The following is a 14983-nucleotide window of genomic DNA, read 5'->3' on the forward strand; positions in this document are numbered from 1 at the left end:
GACGATTAGTCTCTGGCACAGGACGAATGACAACCTCAAGTCATGGCATCCTAGTACACTCCACATTTTCGACTTGTACATATCTGCCACAGATATCCTCTTCTCACCCGACAGTCAGATTGTGGCGGTAGCAGCGGAGGATAGGACTATCCGGCTTTGGAACACGACGGCGCATACAAACCTACTCACTATCGAGAGCCCCGACGATTTCGTCACGAAACTCAGTTTCTCCCCTGACGGACAAACCCTCGCGACAGCATCGCGAGACAAGACAGTCCATCTCTGGAACATAAGAACAGGCTCCCATCTACAAACAATGCAGCACGGCAGGGGTTTTGTGAGGGCTATCAAGTTCTTAGCCGAAGAGCTTGTGGTTTCCACATCAAGTGAGGAGGAGACCTGGTTCTGTGATCTCTGGGGCCCGATGAAGCTTGAAACTCACAAATTCTCGATTACAGCTGCCCCTGAAATTGGCACGTCAGAGTCGAGCATCGGTCGGATCAGTCTTGATGCGCGTGAAGAATGGATCACGAAGGACTCCAAAAAGGTGATCTGGCTTCCATCGGAATATCGGCCCTCAGCGTGGGCGAGGAGGGGATCCACGGTTTTCATTGGATGCGCTTCAGGTCGAGTTCTAGTGGTCCGAGACATTTGATTGTGTATATGATACTGAGCAGAGAGAACATTTCATTGCATTCTGTCCTTCTGAATACCCACACCTTCAATTCGTCGTGAAATAGACGTTTTGCATTATTCAAAGCTGTTCGCTAATTAAGCTACAACCACAATAACTACCTAGGTACGCTGTTAGAACAGGAGACAATGGATCTGTTTCGATAACACGTTAAGTCTCGAAAGATAAAGCTTCTAGTAGACTGTCAAATCTCGTGGAAACCACATTGTCTTTGAGACCACCATCTCGCACCACGTCTGTTATTGTTAGTTAGGCCGTCTCCGTCAAGGCTGAAGACACCACAAGACGCAGGCTGTTCTCCGACATGTTTTAGTCTTTCAAGGTCGCAGCACGTCATGAGTCTTGTACTTGTTCGTGTACAATATCACGATTGTCTTTCTTCATCATTTTATCAGGACATACTGTGTGTCTGTTAAGGGCTAGGTCGTGGGGAAACGGGGGTCTCATGCTGTATGAACAGGCCGCAATATACGCCTTCATGGGTTCGGACATCTACATACTGATTAAGATTGGAACCAGCCAAATCAGCCAAGAAAAATACTGACGCGAGGATATTACTCCATTGTCCATGCCCTATCAAATCCTTGATGCGTGACGCAACAAGACAAAAGAAATACAGAGATGAATCCTTTCTCCAGACACGGTCCCCAACACTTCCTCCGCTACTCACGAATCCGATCATCTCCCAGATTGCACCTCAGGCAGCAGCGAAACCGCCCCAGGTGCTCTTCAGTAGGCGAGTAACAACCAAGCCACCAACACTGCCTAATCTTCTTCATCTCCTTCGCATGATACAACCACACCGGTATCGCGCCCACCAACAACGACGGTGAGGATATGGCATCAACCTTTGCTTGTCGAACATTGGAACTACTCCGACGGCATGATGGGCATAAAAGTACCCACCCGGGCGAAACACAACGCCTCGTCATCTCACCCCCCCCCCCGCCCCAGGAACCTCGATGGCGGCCCTCCTACACCCCGGAATTGACCAACCGGCGACGGCACAATCAGTTCCCACCCACCCGAGAACCCAAGCCGTTTCGGCGCCGCGTTCAACACCATCCCTGCCCCCCGGCCAGTTGTGGGCGTCGGCAGAAGAGCCTTATGCAAACAGCGACTCTTCCTCCGTGGCGCCGTGGGCAACAACCGCCCCCCCCCACTCCCGCAGACGTATGAACGCCCTCCAAGTCGTCGCCCTCGCCGCCCTGCTCTAAGGTCTCACGGAAACGCCAAACAAACAGATAGGAGATGTACGCCATGTCCTCGGCGCGCATGGTGCTGGCTCCACCCGGCCGGCCAGCCAGCTCATCTCGGCGGCTAACTACCTAGGTACGCGGGCAGGCCATGCCTCGCGGAAACGTCTCGTGGCCGTGAGGCAATCGATGGCGTGGATGTGGTCCCTCTGATATCATGCGGCTGATTTATAGGCACCGCTGACTAGAGACGTCCTGGGTCCCGGTGAGATCCCAGTCCGCGTCGTAGGAGTCCATGGCGCGTGGCACGAGTAATCTCCAAGCCACTCTTGCAGCGCCCCGGCGGCGTGAGAGGATCGGATCGCATGAATACATATGTAGCTAGCCCTCGGCCTAGAGCGAATTCATGGCTGGCTGTCTAGCCAGAGCTGAGTGAAGAAGTGGACAGACTGACAAAACGAGGAGGCGCATGCATCTGGTCTGTGAACGGCACGGGGACGGTTGAACTACCCAGGCACGTGTGCTTAACTACTTACAACATAAATTTTGTCCCTCCGTGCAGAGGAGGGAGGTACTACACACGAAGACACTATTATTTCGCTACTCCTACGCTACGTCCACTCATTTGCTCTACTGACAAACTACACACCTGGCAGATGGCAATGTCCTAGACATCCAGATACCATAGTGCACAGCTCAGAATCTTTAACAAGTTCTCAGAGACCCATATCCCCAGCAGCATTTCCCACGCCCCTAAGTGGCGACGGCACAGACAGATCGAACGACCACGCGGATCGAGATATCAATCAACCTGACTATGAGCCCGTCATCGAAGCCCATACCTCTTCGCAACCACGAAAAACACAGTAACTCACATCACACCATCACGACGCCACTGCACTCACGAGACAATAGCATAGCATAGTCATCTATCTATCAGCCCCCCCACCAGACAGCACACATGGTCAAACCAAACAAGGAGTCGCTTGACATCCAGAACCACCTACCCACCCACCAAGACCACCCTACCCTCTCGGAGTAACAGTCCGGCCGGGACACGTATCCGCAAACGCAGGCTTCAGCTTTCCAAGGTCATCCACCTATCTGTCTATCATGCCTAACGTGCTTCTTGGCGCCGACCATGTTTTGTAGAAACTCAAAACTGAGACATTAAGACAAGAAGAAAGAGGTATAGTATAGAACAGACACCCTACAGGATGTGGAGGGGACATAGAAGCTACTACTAGTCACTGTCTTGGGAGTCCCGCGGTCCGATGGCCAGACCAGTCTTGAGTGAAGGTGGGTGTAGAGAACGACGCAGAAAGATAGGCAAGCACGTGCTGCACGTTGCATCCGACGGCGCAAAGGCAGAATTGTTTTGTTGGGAGAGACAATAATGGCGGTGGATGGAGCAGAGGTGCAGCGCATGTCAAACCAAATGGTTGAAAGTCAAAATGCTAACTTACATTGAAGCGGATCCGGTTCTGTATGGGCAGGGCAGGGCAGGGCGGTCTTCCATGCGCGTGACCGCGACCAGTCGAATCAAGAGGCGACGTTCAGATGCAAAGGCAAGGAGAGAAAAGACAACCGTATGCCGCTGCCATTGCCGTTGGGCTGCTGGCGCGCAAGGTTTCGCGCCTGCATTGCATCGCACTGAGACAGACAACGCTGCGCTGAAATGTTATGTGTGCGCTTGCTTGTGCTTGGCTCTCTCGTGCCCCATCGGGCGGACGAGGACGTGCGCCCTCTGCGGGGAATTAGATGGCATGCATGCATGCAGCCAGTCAGGTAGTCAGTCGGGCTGTGAACCTGGTCGATCGAGGGCAAGAGTGGGTAGGCCGGTCTCGCTCGCTGATACGAGACGGGGAAAAGACGATCAGTAAAAATACTGAACGAGTTGGAATCGAAATTCTAACACGACGCGCAGTGGACGGGAGCTTAAAGGTGACGTCGATGACAGCGAGAAAGCGGGTCGCCAATCCCATGTGCGTGAGTCCCAGAGGGGACGGAAGGTCCGAGATATCCTCTTACCGGGCTGGCCAAGCGGCACGATCCAATGCAGCAGGACAGCGAATGGCAGACGGATTCGGGCGATTTGAAGAAAGCCGGTTGGCCGTGCGTGGAAGTGATCATCCGCCCGTAGGGCAGAGGATGCCTGTCAGCCAGTCTGTCGCTTTTGAGATGGCAGCGCCGCGGCGCTCGCAGTTGGTCGCGGGTGCTTCTGATTTGGCTGGTACCGGCTGCGGGCGTGTCTGACGTGCAGGCCGGCGCGACCTGTGCGAGGCTCGATGAGGATGGTGTGGGTTTTGATGATGGAGGGTGGGAGTCGAACATGACTTGACAGGCGGGCTCCCGCCTGCTTGCTCTGCTCTACCTTGCAGACACCTGCGAGCGGCCGCACGTCGCTAGCCGCCACCGCATGCCCACAGGAGAGAGACATTGGGCCACGAGGACGACGAGCTGGTGCGCTGGCCCTCTTTTTCCCGTGCGCTATGTGTCGCTTGCTCATCGACGGTCTCTTCCACGCCACATACACACGTATGATACATGTACATACGTACATACGTACACAAATACATGCACACAGGCTGGGCTGGCCGGCCACCATGTACGTACCCTAGGTAGAGACTCACTCCCTGTATGGCACGCGAACAAACGGGCGGATAATTAGGACCGACTTTGGGCGCTGCGCGTGCCCACCCGGGCAGCTGCCAGGGCGGTTTGGCGCTTGGCTCTTCCAATAAGCTCGGTACCAGTGTTCGACAGCAGCTTCTTCTGCCCTGTATTCAGGGCGGATGGAGACGTTCAGGTGATCATGGGACGCTGTGGACTCCACTTTGGGGATCTGGTGGGAAAGGGGAGGAAAAGGTAGAAGCGCACAGGGGGTTGGTGGATGCCGGTGGTTGGGTGACAGCGGCACATCGTGCGATTGTGCCATGAGCCACGGTCCGCGGCCCATGGTGCTGGCCCACGAGGGGAGCCCCAGGGAGCGCCCTCATTGGCGAAGGCAGAGCAAAGTTGGTCGTGTGTGGTTGCGCGCGGCGAGGGCAGTGGGCCCGGGTGCGATGACGACGGTAGGGCGAGCCAGGTATGCACGGTAGCAACAAGGATTGGTGGCCGGGTGTTGCCATGAAGTGTGAGTTGGCATGTGTCCGAGTCGGTGGCCGCCCGGCCTTGGCCCGGGTCAGGTCTGGCAGAGGCTGGAAGGCTGGCAGGCTGGCAGGCTGGCAGGCTGGCAGGTCTGGCGGGAGACTTTTTTTTTTTTTGGATTGAATGTGGCCGAGTGGATGTGCAGTCTGGCGGCTGGCCAATCGGCAGCAGACACGCCACACCTCCTGCTCCTCATGTTCTGCTCTCCTCTTTCAGTCATCGTCCCGGGAGGAGGCAGGCGGCAGTAAAGTGAGAGACAAGTGACAGACTAGCAGAGCAGATGGATGTAGTGGTTCCGTCCCGGCACGGGTCATTCCATGCCCTGGTAGTCGGGACTGGACGGGACTGGCCTGGTGGTGCTTGTTGAGCTGGCTGGCGCTGGCGCTGGTGCAGGACGGGAAATATGCGCATTGCGCATTGTTGGCTCAGGATGGGAAACATGGCACGGGCATGTTGTTTAATCTAATCTACAACAGCAGTGCTGCTGTAAGCCAGTGAGCCAGTGGCAGAGGACCTCCGTAGAGTGGCCAGGCCAGGCCAAGCTGAGGACAATGCAATGCACTGCCAAGTCACCAACGAGCCGTTTTGGCGGCGGGAAGAGGCGAGGCGAAGCTTGCCTTGGGGGTCAGACCCCTCTGCCCCTCAGCCTCTGCCTCTGGGGGTCCGCAGTTTGTCGCCTAGTCTACCCAGGTATGTGATATTCTGGTCCGTGGTCTGTACCGTACAGTAGTGTCGTCGTGGTAATACGTCGCCTGCCTGTCGTCTTCCGGGCTGGCCGGGGCATTTTGCAGGAACAACGAACCATCGGTTCCGACCACTAGCCCCAGGAGGATTGCATGAACGTGAACTCTCCCTGGCGTCAACTGGCTGACTGGTCGTCGACCTGCCGACCTGTTTCTGCGGTCTGGCTGGCTGGCAGCCTGCGGTCAGCGGCCAGCGGTCAGGCCTTGTGCGGGCGGCCGCGATGAGCTGTCAGTCATGATTGACCGAGGGGTCCCCTGGCCTGCCTGGCAGCCTGGCAGCGCGGTCGGATGGACGGGTGCGGGTGGGCGACAAGGGCGAGTGGGCGAGTCTGAGTGTCTCTCAACAGTGTGCGGTAGAGATTGAGTTTGAGAGGGCCTGCAACGGGTCCGCGGGTGTGGTCACGGCCCATGACGGGTTGCGGGTGTCCTGATCGCCAGTTGGGCCCTTGAGCCCGTCGCTGCCCTCCCTGCCCTTGCTTGGTCGGTCGTCTCTGTCCGTCTCTTGTCCGTCTCCCTCTCCCTCTCTCAGCCCTTGATCCATCCACCCATCATCGGACCCTGAACCAGCTGAACTCAATTTGCCACGGGGTCGATGGCTCATGCTCTCACGCTGGCATGTTCATGCTCGTCCAGCAGAACAGCCTGGGCATTCAGGGCAGTCCCATGAAGGCGGCAGGGCTGACAATCTACCGGACAGCCGGTCGAGGGAAAAAGAAGGAGAAGGACGGGGAGGAGGCGTGGAAGTTAGGACGGGACTAGCACGCTGGCATCCTAACGTCTCCGAGTCGATGGGTCGCGGCGGGACAGTACCGAACCCTCTTTCGAGGGCGTGCACAGGGAGGGCCCCAGCCTCGGGTAGGACTGCTGGCAGGCCATGTCGGCGGCTTGTTGTGCTGAGTGAGGATCATCCTGGCGTGGGCTGGTTGTGGTTGCCAGCGCATCCAAATCACAGACAACATTTTTCTTTCATTTTTGGAATTCGGGTTAGGCTACGTTCAGGCTACGGGTGGTTTTTTTTTTTTTTTGGAGGGGCGGAAGGGAAGGAAGGCATGGCCTGCATGGCAAAGGCAAGGGAAGGAAGGCCGTTGCACAGTAGTGTGTGCGGGAGGGATTGTGGATTTGGGTGGGTTGTGGAGACTCTGTAGCTACATAGGAGAGTACTGTGGTACTTCCAAGTTCTCGCCTTCCTTCCATGCTGCCTACTGCGTACAGATTACTGTCCACTGCCAGAACTGCCAGAACTGCCTACTGCCTCCTGCCTGGCTGCAAGGACGGGCTGCACACAACAACAACAGCAACAATATGTGGCTGGCTCTACTCTGCTCCGCTGGCTGCACCTGCACCTCCCCTCCTCCCCAAATCGCGCAGTCAGTCGTGAGAAAAATCCAACCAGACAACTCACATCCCCTCAGGCAGGGCAGCACTTGCAGGTCAGCACTGGACCCGACCGACCACTCTCGACCCCTCATCCCTGTCCGCTGCTACCCCACGTTTTACAACGCAGCAACCACGGAAAACAAAGCACACGGGCAGGCGGGCAGGCGCTGCTCGACGCCCTGCCCTGCCTGCTCTGCACGTGTGGGTGGGTGAATACAGACAGTGAGAGGAGAGAAAGAAAGAAGGAGAGAGAGAGAGAGAGGAGAGAGGCGTGATGAGTTGTTGCCCTCTGCTTGCTGCGATCCCCCTACCTAGGGCTACCTAGGTACCTCCCCCTCTCCTGCTGCCCCTCCCTGTCGCCTGCCTTCCTTCCTACTGCCTCCCGCCTCCCGCCTCCCGCCTCCTGCCTCCTGCTTCCTGCCTCCCTGCGTCTCCAACCTCGGAAGGACGCTAGGCTAGCTAGCAGGGCGGTAGCTACCAGCCGCATCACCCACTTAGGTACTGTGCCCTATGTACCTCCGTACTCCGTTACCCCCCCTGCTCCCCCAGTTGCCAGCTGCCAGCCCACCAACCCCCCAACGTTCTTTCCCTCTACTGTAATAAGCTCCCGAGGCCTCAACCCGGCTAGCCGCTTTGCCCTCTGGTCGCCCGAGGGTTGTTTGGCTGTCCAGGTACACCCCGACCTTCTGGGCATGGGCAGCATAGTCCACCTAGCTTCGAGTCCCTCTGTCGCCTCCATCGCAGCCGTCGCAAGCTGGCTGGCCTACACAATCAGATAGTGCTGCTATTGTTTGTCACTGCTGCACTCTGCAAGCTGCACTCTGCACTCTGCCTGCAGTCTGCAGTCTGTGGATCTATAACTGCCCAGGGTACTCCGTACTCCGTACTCGGGTACTCGTGCGGGTACTTGGATACATCATTCCTTCCTTCCTACATGTATCCATAATACTGCTGTGCAAGTCGCCAACCACGCGATTTCCCGCCGCCTCCTTCCATTTCCACTTGCACCCTACCCTGCTCAGTCCTCACCGACACCCGCTTCGAGACTTGTGCGAGTGGGCGGGAATAAATCTAATATCCTCAGCCTCAACTCCCACCTCTGTCTGTTCTCCCGACTTATTCGTGTCTGTCTTGTCTGTTCGTCTGTCTGATCTAGTCTGGAACTTGTTGACGACCACACGACCACCCGACCCACGACCACTCGACGGGCGACCACGACCAGGATCGTCGCGGGTTGTTGTCAGCCAATACCACCCGCTCCTGCGACGACGACGTCAATCCAATTTGGCTGTCTGCCCGCCCGCCTGCCTGCCTGTCTTGGTTCTCCACCCAAGACACAGTCGCGACAACAGACACACAATAAACAGCCACCCCAACTACTAGTATATACCTCGCAGATGACCTGGGCCGAGATCGAGTAGACGCACGACAACGCACGACAACACACCTCCCACACGCCTCCCGCGCCTCTTAGATCCATCCGTCCAAGCCCGTCCAATCTTGGACTCCCACGCTGCACACCTGTCGTGCTCCCTCCCCCGACAGCCCTGACCGCCGCCCGCCGCCCGCCCCTCGAACCTCAATTCAGCCTCCAGCCCTCCAGTCCTGTCACTGTCAGCCCTTTTTATGCTGGCAGTGATCCAGGGCCCTCGCTCCATGGGCGCGCCATGTTCTCCATGCAACGATCCCTCTCTTCGCCCGTCCTGCACGCCTCCGAGCCTGCCCGTATGTTCCACCACACCACCTCAGACTCAAGCTGTACATTTTCTACCCATCTCGTCCTCCCCCTCCCTCAACTCGTCCCCCTTCTGCTGCAGCCCTACCACCGCCTGAACCCGTCCGCCCCGTCTTGCCTGTCACTTGTCCAGCGAGGCTGACCAGCCCACTCGCCAGCAGCTCCTCCCCCGGAAAGGTCGTCAACTCCTCCCTCTCCAGAGCGTCATGTCGAGTCCTCTGTCCCTCGACGAGAACACCCCAGCAGCCCCTCATTGTCCGACATATCTCCAGGCACCTCCCGCGACAGCGAGATGCCACTGCCCACACGCCACAGCGACGACCTCCCGCGGCCCAAGAGCGCCATACAAACTACGAGCCCCATCTTTAGAAAGGCCATAGTCGCCCAGCCCTCGCCTCCCCTCGCCTCCCCGACTCCCGCCTCCAACAACACAGACCCGGCCCAGAACAATGCTGCGCGCGATGAGCCCCAGCAGCAGAGGCTCCCTTCCGCCCTGAGGGCCCCCGTCAAGATCCCCCAGCCGCTCATCACCGACGCCTCCCTCTATACAAACCCGTATCTGGCCCCAGTTGACGCGGCAGAGAGCACCTCGTTAGACGAGCTCGCCCACCTGGTCCGCTTGTCCAAGTACCAGGAGCGCAAGCGCGCCAACACCAGGATTCGCCTGCAGCGTACCTTGGTCTCCACCGCCCTCTCTGCCCGCCTTACCCGCTGCGGCGAGATCGCCCAGAGGAACCTGGCCGAGTGCTTCCGCACCGAGGACAAGAAGACCTTTGCCGCCCTCTATGGCGCCGTCCAGGATGTCCGCAAGAGCTGCGACGAGGTCAGGAGGTACGCCCTCCTCGAGCCAGAGGTGGAGCTGCTACATTCCTCCGGGATGGTGTCGTCCGAAAGTTTGGAAACACCCACCGGCTCCGTCGTCGCCGCCGGCCCCATGGCTGGCTCGACAGTCCCCTTCCTCCACGACATCTCGGCCGATGCCAGGGAGACATTGCTCAGTTTCCTGTCCAAGATCAGGAACGACCCGGACTACCTGGCCACCCGGATATGCTCCCTGTCCAACTCGGAACGTGCCGCCATCACCAACTTCCACTCCGGCTTGGATCCCGTCGAGTCCGTCCTGCCGCTCTACAATAAGCCACACATGCGCGGTCCTGGCGCCTCCAACAGGCACCTGTCTAACAATCCCAGCCCGGTTGAGCGCTTGTTGTCCTTCCAGAGACACGATGCCCTGTCTGCACTCATCTACACGTGCTTTGCTAATTCAGCAGGTCCCGACAGCGCCGAGGATAAGCGCCGGACCGATGTCTGGGCCAACGCGTGCGCGCGCCTCATCTCCAAGTCCGCCACGGAATCCAAGTCTGGAAATGAGAACGTGCCCATCGAGCCCGTCCTCATCCACGTCCTGAACGTTTGGTCAAGCATGCGCGACTGGGCAGGCCGCTCAAACATGGAATGGTACCTCATGAAGATCCTCGAGGATGGCGCATTTCTTTTGGACCGCGCCGAGGACCAGCATGGCACCCGCTTCAACATCTCGGATTGGACGTCCAAGGACCAAATTGCGGCCGATGAGTTCTATGATCGTGCTACTGACGAGCTTTTTGACATCCTGGACGATGAGGACGCCACTGGTCTCCCAGAGGGCCTGCTCGAGATAGGGAACCAGATCCTCAGGCGCCTGGACCACAAGTATGTCGACAGCACCAGGAAGTGGTTCGTCTACAAGTGGCTCTTCTCCGTCTGGCTGCTAGGTGTCGTCGTCCATCCAGAAACCCATGGGATGATGACCGACTACCACATCACCGAGTACGGCAGGCAGAAGATCCTCAAACAGGTCGCCATGAGGGCCTCCAGCGTCGTCGTAGACATGCTTTGGAAGACCGGACCGGTCTCGACACCCCCCAAGGTCAAGGCCCACGTTGAGAACATCCTCGGTCGTTTCAAAAACTCCCGCTACAGGCCCCGCCCGAGGCTGCTCAAGGCCAGGTCCATCACATCGCTGCGGGAAACTGCCGAGGTGCATCCGTATCTCGTTGTGAGCCCTGCGGATTTGGTCACACTCGTCAACGCTCTCTTCCCCGAGAAGAGGCCGATGTCGTCCGCCTCCATCCGGTCTGGTGCCCCTTCTATTTCCGGCATGTCTACCATGTCCCAGCCCATGTCGATGGCCACTTCGAGGAGCAACAATTTTGAGACAGCTTCCATCATCAGCACAAGTGTGTCTTCCGTCCTCAGTGACACAAGCACAGCAGCAGAGACAACCATCGAGCAGCAGGCTACTGGCACCTCAGCGAGATCCTCGCCCCCACTTGGTGCTCGCCCGAGCCAGGAGTATATGAGTAACTATGAGGATGACGGCTACCGGCTCCGCCTTGCCCTCCACGAGATGACCCAGATCCTTGGTGTCGATACGTGCTGCGGGTCATGCCACCCGTGTGCTGAGCGATGGGCCGTGCTTTTCATCTCTTCGGATGGGAAATCACTTTCTACACAGATGACCTACGATCCGGATGACGAACACGAACCAGAGGAGGAGAACTCTTCTTCCCTGAGCGAGACTGACGAGGATGACCTGGACGATGACCGGCCGGAGCTCGACAAGGACTATCACCAACTTCGTGACTCGATCCTGAAACTTGTTGAGGACTTTGAGATCCCCCAGACCTCAGACCAGGGCACTGGAAAGTTCAGCAACAGGACGTCCACACTGAAGAAGTACCGTTCCAAGAACAAGATCATCACAACGGAGAGGGCAAGGCCCGGGAGCCCCAGTCGGAATCCATACCGACGAAAGGTAACGGGTCATGACAGTCCTGTGAGGACCGCCTCGCCGCTCGGCGCTGGCGAGAAAGGCAAGGAGGTGGAAGGCAGAGGACAGGAGTCGCCTGAAACGACGCCGGTTCTCGTTGCCATGCTCCAGGCTGCCGCGGCTCAAGCTCGGGCGCAGTCGGATTTTGTCGGGTCTCTCTCGTATTTCAGGACGCTGCAACAGCTCAATGCCCTGTCTTCGACATCTCTTCGAGCGGACGGATTTGCGACATTGTTGAACATCTTCAGCAGAGGGCCCCGAGACTCAATCCGACGTTCTGCGTCCGCAATCGAGGAATACGACGCCTGGCTTGTCTGGCTCAAGCAATCGCAGGAACGCGCTGAGGGTGTAATTGACTCCATGATGCGGCGTTTGCGAGCGCTGCGCGACAAGATGTGGTACATTACCGATGTGCAGAACTCGAAGCCATACGAGTATTCTCGCAACATTGCCGTTGCTCTCAAGGCGATGGCCACGCGGCACAAGCGCAACAGCTACGGTCGAAGCCGGAGCATGCTTCGTGGAACTGCCACTGCGTATCTCCACCGCACCGAGTCCCAAATTATTGACCTCATAGCTGCGAATGAAGAACGAGGTGGCCCAAACAAGCTTTCTGATGACCAGGCGGAAAAGACTTCACGTTTCCTGGAGGAATACGGGATCGAGAACTTCTGCCGCGGCGAGGAGCGTATCCATCGATTCTGCTGCGAGGTCAAATCATGCATTGGCAAGCTCGTCGGCGACAACATGATGGATGGGCCGGTGCTCTGGAGCAGCGAGCTGTATCTCCGCGACAAGAAATTGCTCGAGGCCCCAGCTGCACGGAGAGATGCACCCCTCTCCTCTTTCCACAACGACGACGCTAGCAGCATCATGAGCGACTCGGAGAGGCGGTTCACACCTGCGTCAAGCAGGCCAGGCTCACTGGCAAGAGACTTGAGGGGCATGTCATCAATTGCAAGCTTTGACTCGGCACGCTACGGATACTCGCGTGCCAGCACGGCGATGAGCGACATCATGGACTCGGGGGAGTACTTTGGGCATTCCTCGCCCGTGCACACCATAGACAGCGCATCGACATATTGGTCGCCCTTCCAGTCCATCACATCAGCAAGCTCGACGACCTCCCGCGCTCACAGTCCCACCACGAGCATCACCAATTTCAGTGGTTCTATGTGCGGGCCACATGGCCATGCAAACCACGGCCTTGCTCGTCCAGGCACGTCAGTGTCCAACAGTGATACGATTCAACAGCAGCGGCTGAATGACGACAAGACAAGGTTCCTCAACGACCTCCGGCAGACCTTGACGAGCTTGTTGCTTAGCGACCTTGGGAACCTGATCTTCTCCAGGGGGTCCGAAACAGACGGCTGGTTCGAGGACCTCGGCCAGGACTGTATCGACCGCCGCGATGCTCAGGAGAGGAAGGCCAAGAAGAGGCGGTCCAGGCTCCGGGTCATTGCGCGAAAGGAGAGCTTCGGGAACCTGCGAGACGCCAACAATGCTGCAGATGCAGCAGCTCTTAACCAGAGCACGTCCGAGTCGCAGCCCGCGACTGGTGCTCAACCAACCCGGGACAATGAGAGTTCCGCGACTAGCGATACGTTGCCGGGCAAGAAGTCCTCGAAACCCAGCCGCGAAAACCTGGCGGAATTCCCATTCAATGGAGCCTACCAGCGGCTGTTGAGGATGTTCTGTGTCCACCCAGACCCATACGCCAAGCTCAACGCCCTCTACGAGCTGGAGCATCTTATTGTTGCATCCCTGTCTTCTGGGACTACTCGCCGCAGGTTCGGATGGCTGCGCTCGCCGGAGCTCGAAGCAGAGAAATACGGCCAAGGAGGTCACTGCCGGCCGTTCGAGGAGGCAATCGACAACCTTCGCGAGCGCAGGTCCCTGACACTCCAACCGCCCGGCATCGGAGGCAATCGCATGCCGAGCGGCAACCTCAACTCGGAAACCCGGTCTGTCGTCAACACGTCCTCGGTAGCCTCCAACACCGACGCCGTCGCTACAGTGCTGCAACAGCTGTTCCGCAGCGCAGAAATCCGACCGGCGACGCTCTTCCGTGACCTCCAGTTCATCGCCAGCTTCGTGCCTGCCAGCATCCTTGACAAGACCGACCGCGGCAAGGCCTTTTGGGACTGCGCGATTGCCGCCCTGGGCCTCAAGCAGGAGGTCTGCAGGACCATGGTCGAGATGGCAGATGAACTCGTCGGTGTGTACACTCAGACCAGGCGAGGCAACCCGCCGCCGCCGCCGGAGAGCACGGCTAGCTCGTCGATCAACGGCGAGGACGAGGCTCGCGCGCAGAGGCCTTCGCCGACCGCTGAACAGCAGGCCTCTCGCACGGCTTCGACCAGCCCACCCACGCCGCCGCCGCCGAGCACGACGTACCGTCTCGAAGACGCGGCGCGCATGTGGACCATCACCGCCAAGGAGGGTGACCCGACGAGCCAGAGGGAGCTTGCGCTCTTCTATCTGTCCAACCCGGAGCTGGTTGACCGGACCACCCTGCCGCTGTCCAAGCCCCGCGAGGTCTTCAAGGAGGCCATCATGGACAAGTATGGCGGGGGCTATGGCGCGCGCATTGGTGCCGGGCAGCCTCATCGTCCAGGTACCGCAGGCCATGGCCAGGGTACGGACGGAGGCAGGCGAGACGTCAGGAGTGATGGTGGGCTGATGTGTGTTGCCATCCACTGGATGGAGGCCGCCGAGCAGGGCGGCGACGAGCTCGCCAGGACGTTCCTTGGTCAAAATGACCTCGGACTGTAAGTAAGTGAGGGTGTATCCCTGGCAGGGGTGCTAATAAGAAGCGAGCGCAGTGAGAGAGGGATCCGGCTCAAGGCGTTGGTGTCGTTTGCATTACCATTTACGTTACCATGCGCGCACGCAATTTGCATACATGTCTAGGGTATCTAGGCCGATCTGTATGTGGGCGTTTTATTTGGCCGGATGACGAATATCTGAGCGGCACACACGATATCATGACAGGATTTGATGACTGGGTTCAAGGGAAAGGAAACTGAAGCATTTACGACGTTGCCCCTGCCAGCTGTTCCCTGCTGGTGGGTAGGATTGATTTTCGAGCTCTCCTTGTCTTCTTCCATTCTTAATCTGTTTCGGCTCGGTTGCTGGGCAGCTCGATTGGTAATATGTTTTTGAATTTGTTTGTCATGACAATCTTGTATCTATTTACATAACTTATTATACCCCTTATACAGCGTCAATAGATACAGAGCCATTGCTCTTTTTTGGATGGAGACAAATGGATGC

At 57.9% G+C, this 14983-nt stretch overlaps 1 protein-coding gene across 1 annotated transcript; it reads left to right on the forward strand.

Moving 5' to 3' along the window:
• Positions 1-8087: 8087 nt before the first annotated feature.
• On the forward strand, positions 8088-14976 carry KVR01_009518 (uncharacterized protein). The gene is made up of 2 exons (XM_044792934.1): positions 8088-8885; positions 9054-14976. The coding sequence occupies exons 1-2, from the start codon at positions 8828-8830 to the stop codon at positions 14480-14482; spliced, it is 5487 nt and encodes a 1828-aa protein (XP_044642020.1). The 5' UTR covers positions 8088-8827; the 3' UTR covers positions 14483-14976.
• Positions 14977-14983: the final 7 nt, after the last annotated feature.

Source organism: Diaporthe batatas (genome assembly GCF_019321695.1).
Source record: "Diaporthe batatas strain CRI 302-4 chromosome Unknown Contig00011, whole genome shotgun sequence".
Classification (NCBI taxonomy): Eukaryota; Fungi; Ascomycota; class Sordariomycetes; order Diaporthales; family Diaporthaceae; genus Diaporthe; species Diaporthe batatas.